Source organism: Lathyrus oleraceus, chromosome 2, assembly GCF_024323335.1.
Source record: "Lathyrus oleraceus cultivar Zhongwan6 chromosome 2, CAAS_Psat_ZW6_1.0, whole genome shotgun sequence".
In the NCBI taxonomy this organism is placed as follows: domain Eukaryota; kingdom Viridiplantae; phylum Streptophyta; class Magnoliopsida; order Fabales; family Fabaceae; genus Lathyrus; species Lathyrus oleraceus.
In genome coordinates, this window is record NC_066580.1 from 168,912,866 (window position 1) to 168,938,711 (window position 25,846).

The window sequence follows — 25,846 nt, forward strand, 5'->3', positions numbered from 1 at the left end:
TAACTCAATTCTGAGTTGAGAAACCATATGTTTATTCATCATTGATCCAAAAGTATTGATATAAGGAAATCAACGTTTATTCCCTACAGAAATTTATGTAATTAACGGAAAGTTGTCTAGCTGATCGAAGTGCCGACAAACCATCCATGTGAGATATATTGTAGAATTTGGAATGTCCTTTTCAATTCTAACAAGTTGTTATTCATAGTCAGACTGTTGAAGAAAATTCAGACATGATAGTAAAACTGAAGAAAATTCAGACATGATAATTTTGAGTACATGATAATGTTGAGTAAGTTCCACTATCATGTATAAATTTTCTTCTGCTGCCGGACCATGAAGTGCAACTTCTTAGAATTGAAGAACACACTCCAAATTCCACAAAATATCTCTCATGGATGTGATGTCAGTACCGTAATTGGTTAGATAACTTTCCGTTATTTCCGTTGTTCTCTTTAGGGAATCAAGGTTGATTTCAATATAATCTGTAGTTGTGGATCAATGACTTGATCCAATTGTCCCTTCTTAATAGAATTTTTTCCATCTTTCAAGTCATCACTTTACTAGGGAGTGATCAATCAATGACATGTCTTGTATAAAAAATTTCAAATAGGACTACCCTAAATGAATAAACATCTGATTTCTCAATAAGTTGTTTTTCATAAAGTACTCAGGATCGAGGTATCCAAACTTACCATTGACGTCAGTGTTGACATGGAATTCATATACGTTGAGACAGGTTCTTGATATTCCAAAACCTCATACTTTGCTGTTAAGAATTTCGTCAAAATGGTGCTCTTTTCATACCCTATCTTGCATCTAGAAGATCCCATGTTGCCTCTGCTGCTACTCTTGCGCTAGCCATAAGCTCGCTCATCGAATGCTTCCTATCTTCCCCGCTCTTGTGAGGTTTCGAAGCCATGAATGTTTTGATAATAACTTAATTTACAAGAGGTAGTAGCTTCAAGACTTGAATAGAGTTTTTCAATTGTTTGGGAAAATTCTTAACTTGTGTTAGGACATGCAACATGATGTATGCTTTTTCAATCCTGACTTTAAAATGATGTATGCTTTTTATTCATGCAAATTCTGTCTATAACATTATAACATGTAATAAATTCCACTATACAAATACATTATAACATTTATGTGAAGAGTGCTAAACTAATTTGCAATTTTCCTAACTTCAAATTATAAGTATTCTCAACAATTGAGCCTATATGACATTCACCAATCATTCACTGTGTCTTTTATGCTTAAGCCTCATCATAGAAACTGCAAAACCTCATCCACAATTGCTAATGTGTGTTCCAAATTGAGTTTCTCATTCAAAAGAGCACTTAGATGAAAGTTTCTTGTAGCAGTTTTTACTCAGTTGAATGTGAAACACTTGAAATTGTTGGATTGTAATGTCTTGCTGCTTAAATTGCTCATCACATCCACTTCTCTCCCAAACCTTTGCATTTAAACCTGTTTATGTCAAAATAGAATCGTTAAATAATTTCTTATGTGAAGAAAAACTAGTGTAGGGGCATGATGTTGTAGATCAATATTCAACAACTAAAGAAATCAATGTTTTTAAAAAAAATAATTCATGTATTGAGCTTCAAATAAGGAGCTTTATATGTCATGTTACTTAAATTTGCATGAAATCAATGAAAGATAAAAGAAGAGACAAAAACCAACTTCATATGAATCTACGATTGTTAAAGAGTAAAAGACCTATAATCAAAAACACATTCACACAAGTCATGAGTTTCAGTGTGAGACAACATCCCAAAATCTTTGTTTGAAGCAATTCAATAGCAATTCAATGAGCAATCCATTAGTTGACTGCTGATAACATCTAATCCCAATCTTCGTTTGAAGCATAGGAGAAACTGGTCTTGTCCTCGGTTGCACCTCAAAGATTCATAAAATACTCAAAGTAAGGAATGAATTCTTTGACTTGCATAATTTGGTTAATAAATTACAATCACACATCATGTCTTTCTACTTTTCCTATCAAACAGAGGCATCAAGTAAATAACTCATGAATAAGTGTGATTTTATCAGCATATATTTGCATATAGTTATTTGAATGAATTTTACATCAATTGTTTTTTGTATCTCTGTTCTTAATGATCTTAATGTTGGTAATAGAAATACCCTGCTTTTCTGCGGATTTTAGTAAAGTTGCTGTAGAGAACACTCTACTGCGGGTAAAACCGCAAGTAAACCCGCAGAAGATATCCGCAAGTAAACTGGGGTTAATTCCGCAGGTAGATCCGAAGAAACTTCAGAATCCGCAGGTAGAGCTTACAACTTTACTTTATAACACACATATACCTTACAACTTTACTTTTATAATGATGACCCATATGATATGCTTAATGGAACACAACAGATATTAAACTTTGAACAATAAATAAGAATACAAGTCGAGGACAATGGGTAGCACTACCATACTATATAAACACAGAACAACTCAAACAAATCTCCTATCTCATTTTCTAGCTACTATAACTAGACACATATCTAACTATATTCAATTTTTCTTCAATGGATCCATCACATATAGTTGGTTATGCAAACTTCACATGTGAAGTGAGAATACTACAAGCTTGAACTCTTCACAATCTATAAAAGGAACTGTTTGACCCAAGAGAACTACTATGATCAAAGATTCTGAAACTTAGAAACTTTGAAATACTATTCATTTTAAGAACCAAACTAAAAGAGTGAAAACCCGAAAAGCACCTTGTCTCTACTATGTGGCCAAAGAATATGTTTCCTATAACCCTTAGGCATATTCTTTCACTCCCACTTCACAATATCTTCCACATTATCCAAACAAGTATCATAATAACCCATTCATATTTTACCGGTCTCACCCATTCTACAAATCACCGCAGCAGTTCCTGAAAACAAAACATACTTTCAGATACATATTTAATAACCAGTCATAAAACATAATTTTATTTTCACCAAACTTGCATCCCACCCATGCTTGCCCCTTTAGATAAAAAAAAAACATCAAAGAAGCAATTAAAAGTACTACATTTAACAACATTTTATTTTCTAAATCAGGACCGCCCATTTCTTTCTAGCTTCTGCAACTTCTTCTCATTAAATTTGTTAATGTTATAAATAATTATTTATTTTATTATTTTTATTAGTAATTTACGTTTGGATCTTTAGTAAGACTTTTTAGGTCATAATACTCTATTTAAAGAGATTATAATTTATATATTCTTAACTATAATATATTAAATTATTCAACTTTGATATGATATCATGAATTCTCGTTCGAGAGGGTCTCGCTTCCACATAAAAAATCCTAGCCACCTTAATTGTGGTTCTTTGATTAAACTTTTGTGTTGTCTGCACTGTTCATCGCACTATGCGGCTCTGTTCATGTTCATCGCACTATGCGACACTGTTCACTGCATTGCGCGACACTGTTCACCGCACTTTTTGCGGTGCTGGTCATTGCCACTTTTGTCTTGTTCATTGCATTGTTGTGGTACTGTTCACCACCATTTTTCAGCACTGTTCACCGCAACTGTTTTGACACTGTTCACGGTAATTTTCAGCATTGTTCATCGCTACTGGTAATGTTCATCACCACTATTTGAACAATCTCACAGTCGTTTGTAATTTTTTTACTTACATTTGTTTTAAAATTTTCTCAATGGCTGATAATAAAGATGAAACAAAATCGTACAAATCTGAATCATAATCACCTATTATTCCTCAAGTTTACAAGTTGAATGGAAAAACTATTTAAAGTGGTCTCAAGTTTACAAATTTGACAAGTGGGATACAGAAGATCCAGCGATCATTACATGGTTATGGGCTTCAATGACTCTAGAAATTAGTGACACTTGCATGTTCCTAAGCACGGAAAAGAGATTTGGGAAGCATTAGAAGAAACTTATTCTAAAGTCAAAGATGATGCCCAAATATATGATGTGAAGGTGAAAACATTGGGAACTAAATAAGGCAACAAAACAGTTACAGAATACGCTAATCATCTCAAAGCCTTGTGGGTGGAGTTAGACCACTACAGAGTTATCAAAACTGAATGTGCAACAGATGCAACACAACTTAAGGACTACATTGAGCAAGATAGAGTCTACGACTTTCTGGTAGGGCTCAACTCTGACTTTGACCATGTTAGAGTACAAATTCTTGACAAAGAAAAAGTACCGAACATTAATGATGTAGTATCTATAGTGAGGAGTGAAGAAAGTATAAAGGAATTAATGTTGACACCGCCATCTGTGGAAAACTCAACATTGCTAGTTGAGAATTGTTCAACCATGTTAGTTGATCAAAAGAAATAGGGAGAAACCTATGTCGATAAGAATGGTGAAGGGTGTGATGTCCTTATTGCAACAAGCCTCGTCATACTCGAGAAAAATGTTGGAAATTGATTGACTGACCTCTTAATAGAGAATGAGGATAAAAAAGAGACTTATCTAGAAAGGGAGGACATGCACAAATGGCTGAAAGTACTAGTGGATACGGTATAAAATGAGGGGTGTGTTGTACCCCAAAATTTATCCTCTTCTTTTTTACCTTATTGGCTTATGTTTCATCATCATATACATTTATGCATATCATTGGTTCTATGGTTATGGGTTCGAGACATCTCTCTTGTGACCTTCTTCAAGCTTCAGAAGGAAGAAAGGTGATAATCAATGAAAAGGAGGTTGAGCTATATTCAACTTTATTATCATTCAAGCTACAAGGGTTTTCTCGTGCCCTAAGACATCTCAAATCGTCCATTACTTCATCAGTTAAATGAGATTTGCAGGAGAATGGAAGTTGATCACACTCTCCTATCTCTTGATCTCTTTAGCTAGGAATGTTGATTATCTCAGTATGTGGCATACCCATGGACCACTTTTGAATCATCTTCATCATATCCTTATGCAAGACATCTTTTTTCAAAAGTTTCTCCACTTTTCCTATAGGAGTCAAGGTTTTGAAGATGTGCACTCATATCTTATCTTTTTGGACTAAAATTAGGGTTTGTGATAAAATCAATTTATTTCTGATTTTTTTAGCAAGAATTAATTCCATGATATTCTATGTGTCCCTAAGTCTCTATGTGTAGAAGATTGGTCATCAATTCCACTCATAAGAGGTTCAATTGCTCAGGTGATTATTGGTTTGATTCAATTGGGGAAAAGTCAATTGAGCAGGTAAAAAGTCAATTTTGATTCCTTGGGTCAATATTGTGTTCCTCAAGTCAAATATGGTCTATGTTTGAAATTTTATCAAGAAAAGTCAAGAGGTTCATCAAAAATCAAGAATTGTGGAAAGTTACTTAAATTGAAAATTAGGGTTTTGGAAACTTGCTATTTTTGGCAAGTTTAGTGTTAATGAGCAGCTACTTTCATGATCATTGTTCTCTATGATCAAGACTCCAAACCAAATTGACGTTAACATGAAATTTGTTCTCCTTCATCCAAGATTTAAGAAGATACAAATATTAAAGCATTTGGATCATCATGTCTCAAGTTATGGTCGTTGAAAGTGGGGTATTTCAAATTCACTCAATTGTCCTAACACTTAGAAAATTTCTAAGTGTCCCAAGTCAAGATTCCCAAGCATGTTCATGGAATATTTAAGAGACATTAGGGACTTCATCTCAAATTGCTTTCAACATGAAAATTATAGTTTTAAGTTTCCTCTTTCCATTGATTCCAAGAACACTTCATTTGAATAGCCACAATTTAAGATATCACCCTCAAAAGTCATGACCTTGGATTGATTGATTGGGCTTTACACTTAGTGAATTTTTTTAAAGTATTTGGTCATTTCAAACAACCTACTTCATGTCCAATTTTCACAAGGTTACAAGTTTCATTTGGATTCGACCTCAATATAAGAGTTGTTGGGCATCTTGTCCTCTCCACTTTTGCTTCAAACATTTTCCTATTTGGTAGCTTAAGGAGCAAGTTATGGACATGGCAAGTTAGGTCCTCAGAATGACCTATATTTGACACTTTGACATGCAGTTCCAAGCAATCATCTCCGTGCCTACTTTTGAAGGAGCTCTAGATTTTGTTTCAATTTGCCTCCAACATCAAACATATTCCCCTCATTCCCTTTTTTCCAAAATGCCCTATCTCACTTCATTTGGCCAAGAGGCCATGGAGTTGTTTTGGTTTGAAGATGACATGTTTCAATCTCCATTACCACACTTATTGATTGGGATTGTGCATGATGTTGCATTCCCTTGCAACAGGATTTGTTCCACACGACTAACACACATTCCCTTTGCCTTGAATAGACCAACAACATATGAATTGTGTGCTTGCATATCATGTCCAAACATGGACAAAATGGGAAATGTTTTTTATTGTCTCCTTTCCTCTCTCCACTGAGTCACACAATCTTGAGCTCTCTCATTCCACCTCATGCTTCCAAAAATGACACAAAGCACACATTATATACATCCAAAACGCAACCTTGCATGCCACACTTCATTTTTGCACAAGCTGACCAACTTGCCCTCCAACGATTATGTCCCAAAGCAAGGCATCACACCTCATCATAAGCATGATATTTAAGCAAACCTTAACCTAATTATGGAGAGAGATATCATTGTGGAAAGAGAACTTGGAGGCTGTAACAAGAAAGCTTATGGATTCCTTCCCATTTTTGAGGTCATCTTCACCATTCACTCAACTTCACCTTGTTTCCCAAGAGAACATCAAGCTCCATTGGATTCGTGTCTGAAGCTCCATCAAGCTCAAGAACCAATGGATCTTCTCCACTAGGTAAGGTTTCTTCACCCTACTCTTCTTCATGCTTAGTTATTGGACATGTCTAAGTTCATGCATACACATATGTAGAGTCTGCCATTGAGTAGACCATTGGAGCTAGGCTCAAATCTTGGCTAACTGTTTTGAATATTTGATGTTTAAAAATGTTTGACCCGTATGTTATTGCTCAGTTTTCTCCATGATCTTTCATTTATTTTCGGAAACAAAAGTTACCATGTTATTCTACTCTTTGCGTACTACAACTTTGGTTCAAGTTTTGTTGAATCTTGAGGAGAATTGAGGAAGTTATTTGAGGTGGAAGTAAGTCTGTTGGAATCGTGTTTAGAGTTTACGTTTGCATGGTCAAAGGTTGAAGACGAAGTGCTGGCAACGTGTGGTTGGCTGGGCATGGTTTTGTCCTTTTGTGACTTAAAATGGAGAGTGACCGGTTAACATCAAGTGTACCACATGACCAGCGTGACATGCCATTTTTATTTCATTTTCATTTTCCTGATTTTGGTTTGGATCATGGGCCGTTGATTATGCTTTCCCCACCCCCTTGTTTTGGCCCAGTCTTCCATATTTAACTAATTTACCTTTGGACCAAATTACTAGTCTGTACCCCCTTGCCATTTTCACTTATTTTTTTTCTTTGTTTTATTTAATTTTATTTAAATTACTTTCTTTTATCCAAAAATACCCAAATAACTCATGAATGATACTTTGAATATTATTTAATTTCCATATTTTTATTTTTGATTTTTGATTTATTTTAATATCTGTTTTAATTTTTATATTTAATTATGTTTATTTAACCTAGTTTTATTTGTTAGGGTTTGATTTTGGATCTTCCCATTTGAATTTTGGCCCAATATTTTGTACACTTTTAGACACATGAACATAGGCCATTTGGGTTTTCATTTGACATAAAGATTGATAATTTTAGGTTATTTTTTAGTCTTACTTTTGAAGATGTTTTGGTTTGATCAACTATTGATGTGTTGCTTGAATGATAGTTTTGTTTGAACACTTGGTGCACATAATTTTTAATATATATTTGGGACATTTTGAGCTTATGATTTCATCTTGATATGCCTATTTTTTCATAATTTTTCTATGCTCCTATTTATTTTCTTAAGTTTTCCAAGGCATGTTTGTTTCTTTGAGATACCTTTTACATTTAATAGACTATTTTGGAATGCACTTGTGCAACCATTGTGGATATCTTTCCCATTCTCTCTTGGATTCATCATCATCGTTTAGAGGTATTAAATTCATCCATGTGACCCCTTTTGGGCATCTCCATTTGATGTTTCTTTGCTTGCTTGTCTTGAATACTTCTTGCTTGCTTTTGAGACCATAGTTGGATTTTGTTTTGTGCATTCCAAATTAAGTACTATGAGTCCATTGAAATTTATTTCCTCTTGTTTACACTTATGACTTCCTTGGTCTTTATATCCTTATAATTTTCTCTTATGATTCTTTGAATGGTATTCCATTGTCATTCATCATGATGATACATTAGGAGCTACATTCTTCTCTTTCTTGACCTAGTTTTGAGTTTGATGGATGGTGAAGCTCTTAGGAGCTTGGGATCCATCTTTGTGTATTTTTATATTGTTCTTATTTCATTTCTTTATGTCTCAATTTTATTTTTACATTTCCCTTTTACTTTGGTTAGACAAAGGACTCCTTGCTTGGATGATGTCCACCTTATGACTTGCTAGTTATGCATGAACTTTGAGTTTGTTGGTTTATTGATACCTATTGAAATTAGAGGTTGCATGCTTTGGATAAGACTTCAATATTGTCCTATGACCCTATAAGCACCCCTCTCTTGACCTTTGCTTATCCTCATTGCATTTTGGTGAAGGATTCCTTTTCTAGGATGACATCTTTACTAGTTTGTCAAGTTGTTTGACTTTAATATGTGTGTGAAATTTGAATGAATTATCTTGTTACTCTTGATCATCATATTAATTTAACTTATTGTACAAGTCATACATCTCTTGATTTCATGTTTATACTTCTTTGTTTGTTTACTTCTTGCTTAAGCTTCTTTGAACTTGTATGTTTGTCTGCCTATCTTTTGGCCTATCTTTGAGCATAGCTTGAGTGATTCATTTGTAATACTCGAGTGACTTGTATGTGAAGTTTAATATGCCATATAATTCTAACTTGTTTTGTTTGGTACCATTTTTCCCATAATTCTATTTCATATATGCTTTCTTGAAGTTCATTAGCCTTTAGGAGCATGACTAGGGTTTGATTTTGAGTATTACTTGTCTTAACCTTTGAGTATACTTTGATATGGTGTCTTTGTGATGTCTTTAGTTTCTTTATGTATTGATGTTATGTTTTTTTTATCTCAAATACTATACTATATCCTTTGCTATGTCTAAATTATCCACACACTTGTGTTCATTTCACTTTACAAGTTTACATGATGATTGTACGCTTTGATGCTTAAACCATATATGCATGACCTTTAGAAGTAAGACATGTCCTTATGTTTAGTTGGATGTGATTTTGCTTCTCATTTTTATTCGATAACTTGTCCTTAAGTATACGTTTTACAGATTTTAAGTGAGATTCTTTAGGATCCGATTGATACCGAGCGCACATACACACACTAAACATGATGTCGGGTCTAGATGCATTAAGATATAAAAGAGATCCAACCATACCTCTATAATTCTTGACATCTACACTCTTACCATGTTCATCTTTGTCTAAGTTCCCGTTGGTAGGCATAAGAGTGTTGGTGGACTTTGATTCTTCCATTCCAAAGCGCTTTAGCAACTCTCTACAGTATTTTGTTTGACACACGACTGTCCCTTCATCGAGTTGCTTAATTTGAATACCGAGGAAGTAGTTTAGCTCCCCCATTAGACTCATCTCAAACTCATCCTTCATAACCTTAGAAAATTCTTTGACCAAGTGCATGTTAGTTGAACCAAAAATAATATCATCTACATATACATGAACTAAAAGAATATGTTTTCCTTGATGTTTAATTAAAAGAATGGTATCCACTTTACCTCTTGAATATCCATGATCAACTAAAAATTTACTAAGTCTTTCATACCAAGCTCGAGGGGCCTATTTAAGACCATATAAAGCACACTTTAATTTGAAAACGTGATCCATATATTCATCATTCTCAAAACCAGGAGGTTGTGAGACGTATACCTCTTCATTTATGAAACCGTTAAGAAAGGCACTCTTTACGTCCATTTGATAAAGCTTAAAATTCTTAGCACATGCATAAGCAAGCAAAAGGCGTATAGCCTCAAGGGGAGCGACTGGAGCATAAGTCTCCTCATAGTCTATGCCCTCCTCTTGGTTATACCCTTGAGCCACTAATCAGGCTTTATTTCGGGTTATTATTCCGTTTTCATCAAGTTTGTTCCTGAAAACCCACTTAGTGCCAATGATACGATGGTCTCGCGGACGAGGGACAAGTCCCAAACGTCATTTCTTTTAAATTGATTAAGCTCATATTTCATGTCCATTAGCCAAAATTCATCAATAAAGACCTCTTTGGTACTTTTAGGTTCTACTTGAGAAACAAAAGCGAAATGATAACAAAAATTACTTAGCTTAGAACGAGTTCTCACTCCTTTGGTGGTGTCTCCAAGTATATTGTCAATAGGATGGTCTCTTGAGGATTTCCAAGCCAATGGAAGATCATACACTTCATTCGGGCATTCCTCTTCATCTTTTACATGACTAATATCTTCCTCCTTCTCAATGTCCACTATTTTGGGCTGATCACTTCCCTCAACAACATCCTTGAGTATGTATTCCTAAGATATACCTACGTCATCAAAAGAACTACCTTTTCCGACATTTTTCTGACAAGACTCATCAAAAGAAACATGAACCGACTCTTCAACAGTAAGTAAAAGTTTATTGTAAACTTTAAATGCTTTACTTGATTGAGAATATCCAAGAAAGATACCACCATCCGCTTTTGCATCAAATTCCCAATATTTTATTTACCATTATTTAAAACAAAGCATTTACAACTGAAAACATGAAGATATGACAAGTTAGGTTTTCTCCCTTTCAAAAGCTCATAAGGGGTTTTATTTAAAATGGGGCGAATCAAAATTCTGTTTATAAGATAACAAGTTGTGCTAATAGCATCGACCCAAAAGTATTTTGGTAGGTCGCCCTCATTGAGCATAGTTCTAGCCAACTCCTCTAAAACATGGTTTTTACGCTTTGTTGTGAAGTAAGAGGGGCTGAAAAATTATGCTCAGTGCCATGCTTGTCACAATAATCAACAAAGAGGTGGTTTTGAAACTCCCCTCCATGATCGCTTGGGATTGTAATTATTTTTGAGTTTATTTTATTTTAGGACAGTTTTGCAAAACGTGTAAAAGCGGAAAAAGTTTCGTCTTTGCTATGTAAGAATATAGTCCATGTAAATCTAGAATAGTCATCAACCAATACAAATCCATAGTAGTTACCACCTAAGCTCTTTGTCCTAGAAGGGCAAAAGAGGTCCATATGGATAAGTTTGAGGGGTCGTGAAGTAGAAATAACATTTTTAGATTTAAAGGACACCCTCATTTGCTTTCCCATTTGACATGGGTCACATAGGTGATCTTTTGAAAATTTTATTTTTGGAAGACCGACTACTAAATCTTTGGACACAACCTTATTAAACAAATCGAAGTTAACATGCACTAGGCGTCTATGCCAAAGCCATGAATTATCATTCAAGGCGACTAGACACTTATGACTGGTTAACGGTACCTCAATAAGATTAAGCATATATATTTTGTTTACTATAACACCCTTAAACACAATATCCTTTTTGTCATTATGCTCAATTATACAAGAAGTGTTTGTAAAAGTTACTTTGTAACCCTTGTCGCATAATTGGCTAATACTCAAGATATTGTGTTTAAGTCCCTCAACTAAATTCACATCGGAGATAGTAATGGTATAGGGGTTACCTACACTACCTTTTCCGAGAATCTCTCCTTTGTTATTGTTGCCATAACTAACATAACCCCTCTTCTTAGCTTTAAAGTCTATGAATAGAGATATCTCACCCGTCATGTGCCTTGAACTTCCACTGTCAAGAAACCATCTTCTTTCCTCGGATGCAAGACGCTCAATCTACAATATCAAAAGAGAGAGGTAGGTACCCAATTTTCATTGGGTCCTTATGTGTGAGTGGAAACAATGTTGCATTTAGGCATCCATTGATAAATGCCTTTAGGAACAAGAAATTTCCTAAACTTGCATTTCACAATGGTATGACCCGAATGACAACAATAATGACATAAACCATGATGATAGATTCGTTTACTTTTTCTCATTGGAATCCTTGGAGTCTTCTCTACAAATGAATATTTTGCATAAGGTGGATTCGAAGATTTCTTAAACAAATTAAGATCAACGACAAAAGTAACTTTCGGTTGTAGAGCTTTCTCTAATTTGGCCTTAAGAGATTTAAGCTCTCCTTACCAAATATGACAAGCCCCACAATTTTGAACATGAACCAATCCATCAATATCTTTTGAATTTTCTATAATACTTTCTTTTAGAGCATCTAAGTCTTTTTCGGTTTTATAGACTTTACCCTCCAAAAATGAAAAGATTTGTTTATCGGAGGATAATCTCTTAAAAGCTGCTAATGCTTCGGTATGCATCTTTTTCAAAAGATATTTTCAATTTAGAAAAAGACATAGAAGAGAAATTATTATAGTAGGCATATCATACTTTCTTTTCTTTATTGAGGCTCTTGTGGTAAGCCTTGTTTTTTATGTGAGCCATGAGACATATGTTGGCAGTCCCATCATTATCACTTGAGCTTTCATCATTTGGCGATTCACTATCGCTTTCCCAAGCGATGTATGCCCTTATTTGTTTGTTGTATTTCTTTGGTGGAGCTTTTCCCTTGTCCTTCTTTAGTTGAGGATAGTCCGGCTTTAGTGCCCTACCTGAAGGAGAATAGCGATCCAAAATGCAGCGGAATTTAAAATTTTTCTCCTTTAGTGATCCTTACAAATGGGCATGATCAGTGATAGAATCGTTGCCTCTTGTGGCGGTTGAAACCTTTGATGCAGATCTAAGGAGCAATCACGAACGCTGAATGATGACAACGCCTCTACTCAGTCCACACGAATGGATTCCTTCAGTCCCAGTGCTAGCTGCTACGAATGAAGGCTTTTGAGTGAGTGTGTGTGTGTGTGTGTGTGTGTGTGTTTGTGTGTGTGTGTATGTGTGTGTGTGTGTGTGTGTGTGTGTGTGTGAGAGAGAGAGAGAGAGAGAGAGAGAGAGAGAAATGAAATTTCATTTGGTCAAATGCTTCTGCACAAGGGTTCTATTTATAGAACCACTTGTGCGGGATGTAAGTTAAAAAGCCCACTTAAGTGTATGTGGCCCATATCTTTTTATATACCAAAATCACTTAAGCGCGTGGTACCTTACTGTAACACCTCAAAATTTGCCCTCCTCTCTTGGGACTAGCTTATCATATTGCATATCATTTTAGGTCATTAGGAATTGCATATTGCATATCATGTGGTTATATTGTGCAAGTCATCCTCTTAAGTCTTGATCAGGAGATGAAGAGGTTAATGATGCAAGCTAGGGTTTCATTGGACTGGTCATTAGTCATCTAAGGATGTGGAGGTCCTAATTAGGGTTTTGTGGTTCTCAAGGAGATTGGTCTTCATCTTGGTTGCAATGATACATCATCATCATCATGGTCTTGTCATCATCAAGTGTTGGAGCATATTCCTTGAGATTAGGGTTTTGACCACTGGTCAACCCTAATCAGTTGCATTGGGCCAATCAGGGCATGGCAAGGAGATGGGGTCTATAATGGATATGAGGATCATTTCATGATTGTATTGAGCTTATGAAGGCTAGGGTTTCATCATTGAGCCATTTCATCAGAGGATTGGGGTTCAGATTGATCAGTGCATTGCCAAATTCATCTATCAATTGAAAAAGTCAACTGTGGTCAACTGTGCTTGATTTTATGGATTTGGAGGTGGGAGAGAGTTGGATATACTTCATTCATGTTGAAACAAGTGTTATTTGACATTTCAAGGCTCAAGAATGAAGAAAATAAAGTCAGGACAAAAATTGTCAAAAATAGAAAGTGACTTGTAATGGAAGTTTCCAAAAGTGGAAAGTTTTTCATCACAAAATTACATGTCCAAAAAAGCTTCAAATGAAAATTTGTTCAACATGAAAGTTGTAGATCTTGCTCTCACCTTTCCAAAAAGTCCAAGAACTTGAAATTCCCATGTATGGTTGGCAAGTTATGGTCCATTCATTTTCCAAAAAGACCTATAATTAAAGTGGCATAACTTTCACATGGAGTGTCCAAAATGGATGATCTTTTTATGAGAAAACTCCATTTCACATGTACTTTCATGGTGCATAATCAAAATTCATCAAAAATGGTCAATGCAAAAGGTCAATTTTCAAGTGCACTAATTAAAATCCAAGGGCAAAATGGTCCAACTTGCAAAATAATTGGAATTTTGGCATGAGGCTTTTTGCAACACATCACAAATGCAAATTGAAGCTTGTTCCAACTGTCATGAGCTGTCATATGGTGATATTTGGCAAGGGCATTTTGGAACCTTTCACTTAAATTTCACATTACACTAATTAAACTCATTTTGTTAATTTGGATTAGAAATGGGATTAAGGAGTGAGTATTTAACCTTAATCATAACAGAATTTGTAATCACTTCACATTCTCCAAGAGTTGTAACCACTTTTCCCTCCATTTTCTCTCAAATTCTCAAGAACTTCATCAAGCATTTTGGATCCAAACTCCTTCAATCCTTCATCAAATTGCTCAATTCTTGTTGATTCGTGCTCTTTACATCTTCCTCTCCAACTGTTTTGAGGAATCATTGCCAAAAAGTTCAAGAATCTCCACTGTTCATCATAAGCTCCACAATGGTGAATTAAGATTTCTCTCACGTGGAGCTATTTTGGATCAAGCTACGAGTTGCATTCACTTTCCTCAACCTTCTCCTTCATCTGTTTTTGGCTTTGGCGCTTTGAAACATCAAGAATCTTCACTGCCATCTCCAAGGTACCAAAACTCGAATCTCACCATTGCTTCAATTGTTACATGGCTTTTGTAGTGCATTCATCATAGATCATCATGCTGTGCTTGGTTTTGGATTTGGTTAACTGTTGAATGAGATATTTCGATTCAAAGTTTTGATGTCGTTTCTCTTTTTGATCGATCCGTGAGATATAGTAGGAATTAGGGCAAATCGTTAGCATATCTTTGATCCTGGTTAGAAGACGGTTCTAATGATTATCTGTTTGTTAATTTTCATTAAGGTTCATGGATTATGATTTCTGGTGATGTTGATGAAGAACGATGATGTTCTTATGATTTTCTGCAAAAATTAGCTTGTTTGATCTTCCAATTGCCTTTGCCGTTTGAATATTGTGTTTGCCGAGCTCAGGAACCAATAGAAATGCGCCTTTCTCACTTAACTAAACTACGTCGTTTTGGCGTACTACTCCATATTTACAAAACTGCCACTGCAGCTTTTAATTATTTATTATTTCATTTTATTTTTTCATGTTTATTTCATTTTGTTACATGAACTTCAAAAATTCATATCTCACTCATTTTGCATCCAAATTGAGTGAGACATTTTGCATTATTTTCATGATGATGTGTAGAATTTTATGATGATTTTTGTGGATTTTTTGCATGTGTAGAAAAATAGTTGGCCTAGGGTTTGTGAAATGTGTCACATTTTTGTATGTGTTGCCAAAACCTTCATGAAATACTCATACCTTTAGAGAAATGGATGAAAATTTTTGTGCTTATTCTGGACATGTTGATGGTGATTTCCATGTAGAGTTTGTGATTTTTGGATACTTGGTTGATTAGATGTGATTTTTTGAATAGAGGTGTGACAATTTGTGTCACACCAAGCTAGGTCATTTTTCTGATTTTATTTGCCTGGCTTAGGAATGTTTGATTGCTCCAATTTTTTGCATGAATGATTATTGATATGTCAAGATAACATGTGAATTTTGCTGGAATTTTTGATGTCATTTTCTAATTGATTGATAATTTTCTTCTCTGTGTGCTCATTTTGTGACATTGTGTGACACATGTTGGCATTTTGCTTGTGAAATTCTCATATGGTATTGGATGAAGATGAAATTTGACATGAGCACTCCAGACACATTGTAGGATATCATGGTTTTGATCCCATTCATTTCTTAATTGTTGTCACTGTTTTATGATTTATGGAATTTGATGCTTGTGTTGATGCCTTGAATTGGCTTGTATAAATGTGTCTGGACTTCTTGATTTTCATTGACCTACTTTCTTTTGTCCAATTGAGCTGAAAATTGACATGCTATACATTGAATGGGTCCTATTTAGGTGTGAATTTTTGTGGAATTAATTGAACTATTTTGATATGCTTTTGAGTGAGATAGTTCTGTTTGGTCATTTGAGGTTGCAAATTGCATGATTGATGTTAAATTGTGCATGAAATGATAATGGTGATGGATATGAGCATGGGACCAATTGCATTTGCTTTTAATTTGTTTGAATATGATTTTGGTTGAATTGCATTTGCTGTTTAGAATTTTTTATCCCTTTTTGGACCCTAGGCTTCGCCTAGTGGTCTAGTTTCTCACATTTGGTGTGGATTTTCAGGTTGAAATGCAAAAGGCATAAGGAGAACAATGCAAGTTGTAAATTGAGTTTTGTTTGATGTTGTGAACTAACATTAGCTTTACGTTGTAGGTTTGATGCTTGAGTTTGAGCTCATGGCTTGCACTTATGGGCATTAACTTGTATTGTCTGTATAGATTGACTTTTGCTGTTTATTGTTGGTTTGTCTGAGTACTGATGATACTTGATTGATTTCAGGTACATTTAGTCGCTTACAGTTCTTTAAGAACTTGCTTGCTGCTGCTTGGTTTTTAAACCAGTTGAGGTAGACTCTCTTGTCTTCATGTAGTCTGGAAAACCTGGCTTGTTATTTAGCCAGGCAACTGTCTGAAGTCCTCCTTAAGAGGCGATGTTTGTGATTGTTTACTTTTGTGCCAAGCAGGTGAAGACCTCTATGAGGCAATTGGCGGAACCCAAGGGATATGCAATCTATCCCCCGCTATTCTGTTGAGTCGTCCCTCTGCTCACACCACTGTGTTGATGCATTGGGACACAAACCCAAGATCTTGTGCTGTTGCACAATCGAGTCAGAGTCTTTGAGCGTAGAAGGGTCCCTCCATTCTGGACCCACGCTCCTTTGTCTGAAGCTCTCCCTGATCAGGGATAAGAGCTGTGAAGTCTAATCTTCACTCACCTTTCATCAGCTTCACCTTAGCCTCTCAATGGCAAGGTTAAGAGCTAATACTACCTCTGTACAGATGACTTGCTTCGGCAGTCCACCCTTGTTTGAGCCTCACTTGACTGGATATAGTGTGTGCTTTGTGAATATTTGTTTGAAATGCTTGTTTTGATCTGTTGATGCTTGCATGCTTGCTTTCTTCCTGGATAGGATTAGCTTGCTGTTGTGCAAGTAGGTAGAAACCACAACATAGGGCAATGATGCATGATAACACTAGGCTCGAGTACAGCTCCCTGGTAGTGTGTCTTCCCTTGGTTTCTGGCTAGAATTTCTTTCCCTTTAAGGGGAACTACATCGCCCTGATCCTCGTTCCAGACGAGGTATGTAGGCAGGAGACCGTGCGAGGTCTCTCCGGGCACTTTTTTTCCTTTTGTGTGCGTTTGCTTGTTATCTTCTTGTGTGTCAGGATATGGACGTAAGCCCAGCGATTGGCTGTACGTATCCTGATTGTGTTTGTTTGGTTCGGAAGCTGACATAATTCCATCGAGTGGTTGTCGGGTTCCCTGTTTACCTGTGGGTGTGTGTGTCTTGTTTGGCGTGCGTGAGCCGAACTACGGCAGCTCTGATTCTCGTTCCAGACGAGATACGTAGGCATAGGATGCGATGTCCTATCGAGCTCCCTTCTTCTTAACCCCACCTGTGTTGTCTTCGGTGCGTGTGTGTGTGTGTGATGTTTTAGCAACCTTTTCTTTTCTTAGAGCGTGGATCTCGTCGAGTACGACGGACGTGAGGGGTGCTAATACCTTCCCCTTGCGTAACCGACTCCCTTACCCTTTCTCTTTGGTCGCGAGACCATGCTTTTTCCAGGTTTCTCTGAGCGTTTCCTTTCCCTATCTTGGGATAAATAACGCGCAGTGGCGGCTCTGTGTTGTTTTGTTTTAGCCCGCCGGTTGTTTTTCGCGGATGCGACACTTACCATATTTCATATTATACTTAAGTGCACCGTAACTTACGATGTTCTACAATTCACTTAAGTACACCATACCTTACGGTGTTCCTTATTTACTCTATCTCTCATCAATTTGTCCTTTTGTGTGTGACCCTGTAGGTTTTCATGGCATTGGCAATTATATTAAATCACGTATTTAACATAATAAATAGTGAGTGGTATCTAGCAACACATCACTGCTATCCAAGACACGAAAATGTCATGTGATCTGACAAATCCTTTTGTGATAATACTTATGTGTATAGTTACCCTTTTGCCCTTATGTCTATATTGAACACAAGGCATAGACCGTGTCGTCCTTGTCCAGTTCAATATTGGGCCTTTAGACATTCATCATGTTATGCAGGATGGGAAAATTCCATCTAGGTCTCTCATGTCCCTCAGCATGCTTCGTTGAGTACCCATCAACTGTCTTTATGGTCATCCAGTTACAGACAATGTTTGGTCAGCAATAAAGCACTCGACTCTACATCTAGGGTCCATAGTGGTTTCAGGTCGAAGGGTGGTATACACCACTATCACCATGAGAATAACTTATGACACTTTGCATAACATTCTATATAGTATTCTCATAGCGGGTTACTCCATTATAAATATTACTCCTAATATGCATACCTATGTTTAAGAGTTGATAACTCCTTATCCATGATCTATGAGATATGATCATCACTCTATACACATAATAGTCTTAATGCTTTAATATTATCCCACTTCACAACAAAGCTCGACTACGGATACTTTAAGAATAATGTCCTTATGTTTAATGGGATCTCATGATTAAGTCACACTTGATACATTAAACAGACTAGCTATTCTAGGGACTTTATTAAACAAACATAATAAAGAAAAAGCATTTTATTATTAATAAATAATTCGATACAAGTACCAAAGTATTGGCCTCTAGAGCTTGCACCAACACTACCTTACCATGATTGAAGCAAGATTTGTTTGCCTTATCCTTTTTTTCTCTTCTTGTTTAGATCCTTTGGATTGTCTTCGAAAATTTATGAGATTTTTGTTGGAATGCTTTACTCCATTCCTTCGAATGAATTTGTTGTACCTCCGAACAAACAGTCCCACTTCCTCATCATCCGAGTCTTCGTCACTACTTGAGTCACTATCACTTTGCTCTTTATTTGAGGACTTAGAGTTAGAAGCCACAAGAGCTATGGACTTCTTCTCACTCTCTTTGTCTTTAGTCTTCTCCTTTTTAATCTTCTTCTCATACTTTTCAAGCCTTGCTAGTTCTTGTTGATGTTCTTCTAACTTGCCAAATAGAGTTGTGATGTCGAGTGTAGTAAGGTCATTTGCTTCCTTGATAGCTGTCACTTTAGGCTTCCATTCCCTACTAAGACATCTCAACACTTTATTAGTAGCAAGTTCATTGGAAATATGCTTCCCAAGTGAATTTAAATTATTAATGAGATGTATGAATCTCTCTTGCATGTCGAAGATGTATTTTTCTTGTTTCATGCGAAAGAGTTCAAACTTTTGAGTAAGTGTGTTTATGCGGGACTGTTTAACTTCGTTAATTCCCTCATGGGAAACTTGTAACGCGTCCCACATCTCCTTGGAAGTCATACAATGGGATACCCTATAATACTCTTCAACACCAAGTACTGAAATTAAAATGTTTTGGGCTTTCCAATCGTATGCCCACTTCTTTTCATCGTCGGCAGTCCATTGTGCCTCTGGTTTTGGTATAATGTTGCCTTCCGCGTTGGTCATAGTAATTTCAAAAGGACCGTCACGGATGGAAACCCATACATTCCTTTCTATGGAATTTATGTGTACTCACATGCAGTCTTTCCAATAGCCGTAATTTTTCACAGTTGAAAACTAGAGATCTACTGTAAGCACCCTTTGGTTCAGAAGCCATATCGTTACGAGAAGATATAAAGCGCTAGCGAACCAACACTCTGATATCACTTGTTAGACGGTGTGGCAGGTGATCGAGAGGGGGGGGGGGGGGGGTGAATAGATCACCATAGAAAAATCACGGATTTTAAAACTTTTAATTGATTTTTAAAGGCTAGCGGAAAAGCGCAGTCTCGAATCGACTTCCGTCTATTTTGAACCGACTACTAGAAAACCGGACATGTGATAAATTGATGGATAACAGTATGCTGATAACAAATAAACACGCCTGGATAATCGTTTTAATGAAATTCACAAACAACACTATCTTCCATTTAACAAAAACAAGGAGAACACTTTTATCAAACTATTGGTGTGTAATGTTTAATGATCCTTATTGTCAATGGAGTTGTCAAAGAAATTTTCTCAAATAAAAACACTAAAACAGTTTTTCAATTATGCAATTTTTTTTTTGCCAATGTAGGATCATTCAACAGAAAAATTAACACCACAATTGAATGATAAACTTGCTGAAAAAATAAAGAGATTAAGAATAGAAAATTGTACGCAGAGAGTTTGGTAAGGAAGTTCCCCACTATCATCCTCGCGTGTGGGTACGTCTCCCCTCAATTTCGAAATCGAAATGGAGATCTTATTTCCAATAATGTTGAAAATGTTTACAAGTTTACAACATAAATAATGAACACCAATCCCACCGATTATGTTGAATTTGTCTTAACCCTGCTTGATCAGATCCGATCAAGTCTTGAACCTCAAAATCAACAATCAATCCTCTGCTCCACTACTTGTTTGCAAAATCTCCCAGGTTTCCAAACCCCTTTGCTACGGCTGAATTCGATCCACTTGACTTTGATGCAAACCCCCATGAAACGATCCGTTCTTGATGGAAACCATTTGGTTTTTCAGAGAAACCTCCTTTGTATCCCTTCAACTTAACTTCGATTACAAATCTTACAGCTGAACGTCATCTCAAAGATCTATTGAGGCAATGCACAATGATTATTATGTTTCAATGTCATTGAATGTGAAAAGATGATTGAGAAGATAATGATGATGACAAAGTATATTTTAGGTTTCTTGCTCACACAAAAAATGTTCTCAAAATGTTTTCATGTGTTGTTTAAAAAGAATAATGTTTTACTACTTATAACAGAGTGAAAACAGAAAATAACAGAAAATTTTAGTTGGATGAGTCAATACATGTGTGCAAGAATTGACTCATGAGTCGATACATGACCCAATGGGTCGATACATGAGGTAACAAAAACTTTTTCCATAATGAATGTATCATGATGTATCGATACATAGGGTATGGGTTGAAAAACAATTTTTCACAATTTTAATACAGCATGAGTCGATACATGACCCAATTGGGTCGATACATGAGGTAACAAAAACGTTTTCCATAATGAATGTATCATGATGTATCGATACATAGGGTATGGGTTTGATGCTTTGCGTTTGAGGTTTGATGCTTGAGTTTGAGCTCATGGCTTGCACTTATGGGCATTAACTTGTATTGTCTGTATAGATTGACTTTTGCTGTTTATTGTTGGTTTGTCTGAGTACTGATGATACTTGATTGATTTCAGGTACATTTAGTCGCTTACAGTTCTTTAAGAACTTGCTTGCTGCTGCTTGGTTTTTAAACCAGTTGAGGTAGACTCTCTTGTCTTCATGTAGTCTGGAAGACCTGGCTTGTTATTTAGCCAGGCAACTGTCTGAAGTCCTCCTTAAGAGGCGATGTTTGTGATTGTTTACTTTTGTGCCAAGCAGGTGAAGACCTCTATGAGGCAATTGGCGGAACCCAAGGGATATGCAATCTATCCCCCGCTATTCTGTTGAGTCGTCCCTCTGCTCACACCACTGTGTTGATGCATTGGGACACAAACCCAAGATCTTGTGTTGTTGCACAATCGAGTCAGAGTCTTTGAGCGTAGAAGGGTCCCTCCATTCTGGACCCACGCTCCTTTGTCTGAAGCTCTCCCTGATCAGGGATAAGAGCTGTGAAGTCTAATCTTCACTCACCTTTCATCAGCTTCACCTTAGCCTCTCAATGGCAAGGTTAAGAGCTAATACTACCTCTGTACAGATGACTTGCTTCGGCAGTCCACCCTTGTTTGAGCCTCACTTGACTGGATATAGTGTGTGCTTTGTGAATATTTGTTTGAAATGCTTGTTTTGATCTGTTGATGCTTGCATGCTTGCTTTCTTCCTGGATAGGATTAGCTTGCTGTTGTGCAAGTAGGTAGAAACCACAACATAGGGCAATGATGCATGATAACACTAGGCTCGAGTACAGCTCCCTGGTAGTGTGTCTTCCCTTGGTTTCTGGCTAGAATTTCTTTCCCTTTAAGGGGAACTACATCGCCCTGATCCTCGTTCCAGACGAGGTATGCAGGCAGGAGACCGTGCGAGGTCTCTCCGGGCACTTTTTTCCTTTTGTGTGCGTTTGCTTGTTATCTTCTTGTGTGTCAGGATATGGACGTAAGCCCAGCGATTGGCTGTACGTATCCTGATTGTGTTTGTTTGGTTCGGAAGCTGACATAATTCCATCGAGTGGTTGTCGGGTTCCCTGTTTACCTGTGGGTGTGTGTGTCTTGTTTGGCGTGCGTGAGCCGAACTACGGCAGCTCTGATTCTCGTTCCAGACGAGATACGTAGGCATAGGATGCGATGTCCTATCGAGCTCCCTTCTTCTTAACCCCACCTGTGTTGTCTTCGGTGCGTGTGTGTGTGTGTGATGTTTTAGCAACCTTTTCTTTTCTTAGAGCGTGGATCCCGTCGAGTACGACGGACGTGAGGGGTGCTAATACCTTCCCCTTGCGTAACCGACTCCCTTACCCTTTCTATTTGGTCGCGAGACCATGCTTTTTCCAGGTTTCTCTGAGCGTTTCCTTTCCCTATCTTGGGATAAATAACGCGCAGTGGCGGCTCTGTGTTGTTTTGTTTTAGCCCGCCGTTGTTTTTTTTCGCGGATGCGACAGCTGGCGACTCTGCTGGGGAAGTCACAGACCTTGGATGTTGACCTGTGCTGGTCCATCTTCCCTAAGCGAGTCCTTCCTAGCGTTCTAGGATAGTTTAGGTTGCTTGTGCCACTTTATTTATTGCATTTATTATTCTAACCAGTGTATATATTTGCATAAATATTTGCATGCATCATACTATCATGTTGTTGCCGTCCTCTGTGCAGGTGGTTCCTCTGTTTGGGGAGGTGTTCTGAGTGGGGCTAAAACCCAGGCCCGAGTATACACCTAGGATTAGCGTGGTCTCACGTCGCTCACATGTCGGTTGGGCACATTGTTGCGACGTGACATACCACAAGCCGGATGAGGTTCATCTGAGAAGTGCTCTTCTAGTGGGGTTTTCCACTTTGGTTGGGTTATCTCTTTTGAACTATTGACTCCGGTGACCGATCATTTCCCGGATCTTTGGTTTAGACGATCTTAAGGGAGCTACAATGGCACACCCGAAAGGGCAAACCCATTGAGTATCTCTGCCCGATTGTCGAGACTATTATCCGCCTTAGGATGACCTGATTAGAATTTACCTGTGAGGGGAGGGTGATTCTTACAGATGCATGTTCAGATGGTGACTTTGATGGTGACTTTTGGTTCCGTTGATCAGAGTCATATTTATAAGTCGGATTTATGGTCATTCCTTGCTGAGACACCGGAGTGCTGTCCGGGGTATTTATCAGTGGGGATCCGTTTATTTCAGGATTCCCCGGGCCGATTCAGAGATTATTGGGGTTATTTGCTCAGAGATTGTCTAGTGATGATGATGACGTACCTTTCAGTTCCGTTTATTTCGGAATCTCAAGTTGGTTTGGTGGTTACATTTTCCTTCAGATGGTTGTGATCGGTTCAGAGATCAGGGCTGTGATTCAGAGCAACAGATGATCAGATGACTTAGAGGATGGCACAGTGCATTGCAATTCATACATCTGCATCATTCCCGTTTTTCATTCATCTGCATCGAACCTATGTCTAGCCATATGGGGAGTATCATTGATTGAGAATCTGGTTGAGAGACATCTTGAATTTTAGAATGTGGATGTCAAAATATTATCTGTCTCGATGAAACCAGGATCGAAAGACAGAAGCTTCCTCGTATGGATGGACGTTGCATTCATGCATACTAACCTGTTTGCTGTTTTGTAGGTGTCGGGTTCTAACGTGCTTGACTGTTTCAGGAACCATTGCTCACGCTCGTAGAGTTGTACCCTTGCACTCAACCCGTCCTCACAGATACTTCACCAGACGCAATACTCCCAGACTAATGGATCTCCCAAACACAGATATCCTCGAGCTGAAAGATAAGATGACTGAGCTGATCAACATCATGCAGGGTTTTGCAGTTGGTCAGAAAGCTCTGGCTGATAAGGTCGAGAAGCTCGAGCGAGCTTCAGCTGCTAACAGTGTTGTTAACCTGGATGGTGTCTCCAACCAGGGGCTCGGTGGATCCAGAGACGGTGAAAAAAGAGCAACCGTAGGTATGGTGAACAACAATGCTGGTGGTTTTGGCACTGCTACAGGGGGTCAACCTGTTCAAATGGGTCCTAATCTGAAGGATAGCCTGTTTCCTCCATTCTTTGGGGTTGACGATGATAGAGAGGAAGACCGAGAGGCTGATCAGTTCTCCATGCACAACGAACCATTCGGTCAATATGGTGCCCAACCACAGAACAAGGAGATTCAACTGCTGGCAGAAAAGATCAGGGCTCTGGAAAGCCATGCTACTCCGGGATTTGTCAACATGTCGAATATGGGGCTGGTAGAGGGGATTGTGATCCCACAGAAGTTCAAAGCGCCTGCGTTTGACAAATACAATGGGAGTTCCTGTCCAGAAACTCACCTTCAAGCCTTTGTCCGCAAGATCTCTGCATACACTACAGATCAAAAGCTTTGGATGTACTTCTTCCAAGACAGTCTGTTTGGAGGATCCTTGGAATGGTATACCAAGCTGAAATCTTCTGATATCAAAAGCTGGCAGGATCTTGGCGATGCCTTCTTTAAACAGTACCAATTCAATGCTGACATGGCTCCTAGTCGTACCCAGCTGCAGGGTATGTCTCAGAAGTCAAGTGAAGGGTTTAAAGAATATGCTCAGAGGTGGAGGGAGTTGGCTGCCAGAGTGCAACCTCCACTGGTGGACAGAGAGATGTCTGATCACTTCATGGGTACCCTGCAGGGGGCATTTGCTGAAAGAATGGTGGGTTGTCCCGTCACCAATTTTGCTGACATTGTGGTGGCCGGGGAGAGAATTGAAAGTTGGCTGAGAATGGGGAAGATCCAGGGTGGTAATGCTTCGTCATCAGGATCGAAGAAGCCCTTCGGAAATGGCCAAAGGAAGAATGAAGGTGAATCGAGTGATGTGCATGCCCAGAGGGGACACGGTAGGGATTGTTACTACCAGCACACTGCTGCGGTAATGATTCCTACTGGTAATCAGTCTGTACGACAGCAACGTCAGCCACCTCAACAGAGAGCTGGGTACCAGGTGAGGGGAAAAGGGGTTGATCGCCATTTTGACAAGCCGCCCGTGACTTACGCCTCTCTGTTTAAAAAGTTGAAGGATCTTGGGTTGGTGCAGCCGAGGATGTTGACTCTGTTGAAACCTGATCAGAGGCCTGCCAGTTACGATGAGAATGTTAGGTGTGAGTTCCATGCTGGGGCACCCGGACATCATGTTGAGGATTGCAAAGCTTTTAAGCATGTGGTCCAGGACTTGGTGGACTCTAAGGCAATCAATTTTGCACCGACGACAGATGATAGTGATAACCCCGTGACAAGGCATGGTCCTGTAAAAGTGGAGATGATGTCGAAGGACAAGAAAGGGATAGAGGTGACTGAGAAGGATCAGTTAAGA

The 25,846-nt window shown here is 37.9% G+C and overlaps 1 protein-coding gene across 1 annotated transcript; it reads right to left on the reverse strand.

The window, feature by feature from the left end:
- Positions 1–1,324: 1,324 nt before the first annotated feature.
- LOC127122457 (uncharacterized) lies at positions 1,325–19,826 on the reverse strand. The gene is made up of 7 exons (XM_051052794.1): positions 19,159–19,826; positions 14,519–14,646; positions 12,504–12,724; positions 12,284–12,433; positions 11,529–11,897; positions 10,360–10,570; positions 1,325–1,470 (listed from the first exon to the last, which is right to left on the reverse strand). Exons 1-7 carry the CDS (start codon positions 19,824–19,826, stop codon positions 1,325–1,327), a joined length of 1,893 nt encoding a protein of 630 aa, XP_050908751.1.
- Between the last annotated feature and the right edge of the window lie 6,020 nt (positions 19,827–25,846).

What these genes read in the sequence shown, in the direction of transcription:
- LOC127122457 (XM_051052794.1), bottom strand. Translation starts at nt 19,826, where the DNA reads ATGACCAACGCGGAAGGCAACATTATACCAAAACCAGAGGCACAATGG. An exon ending in AGAAAATGGAGGGAAAAGTG is followed by an intron (nt 12,725 to 14,518) that starts GTTACAACTCTT and finishes ATTCTCCTTCAG; the next exon opens with GTAGGGCACTAAAGCCGGAC. An exon ending in GAGAACTCGTTCTAAGCTAA is followed by an intron (nt 1,471 to 10,359) that starts GTAATTTTTGTT and finishes TGACATAAACAG; the next exon opens with GTTTAAATGCAAAGGTTTGG.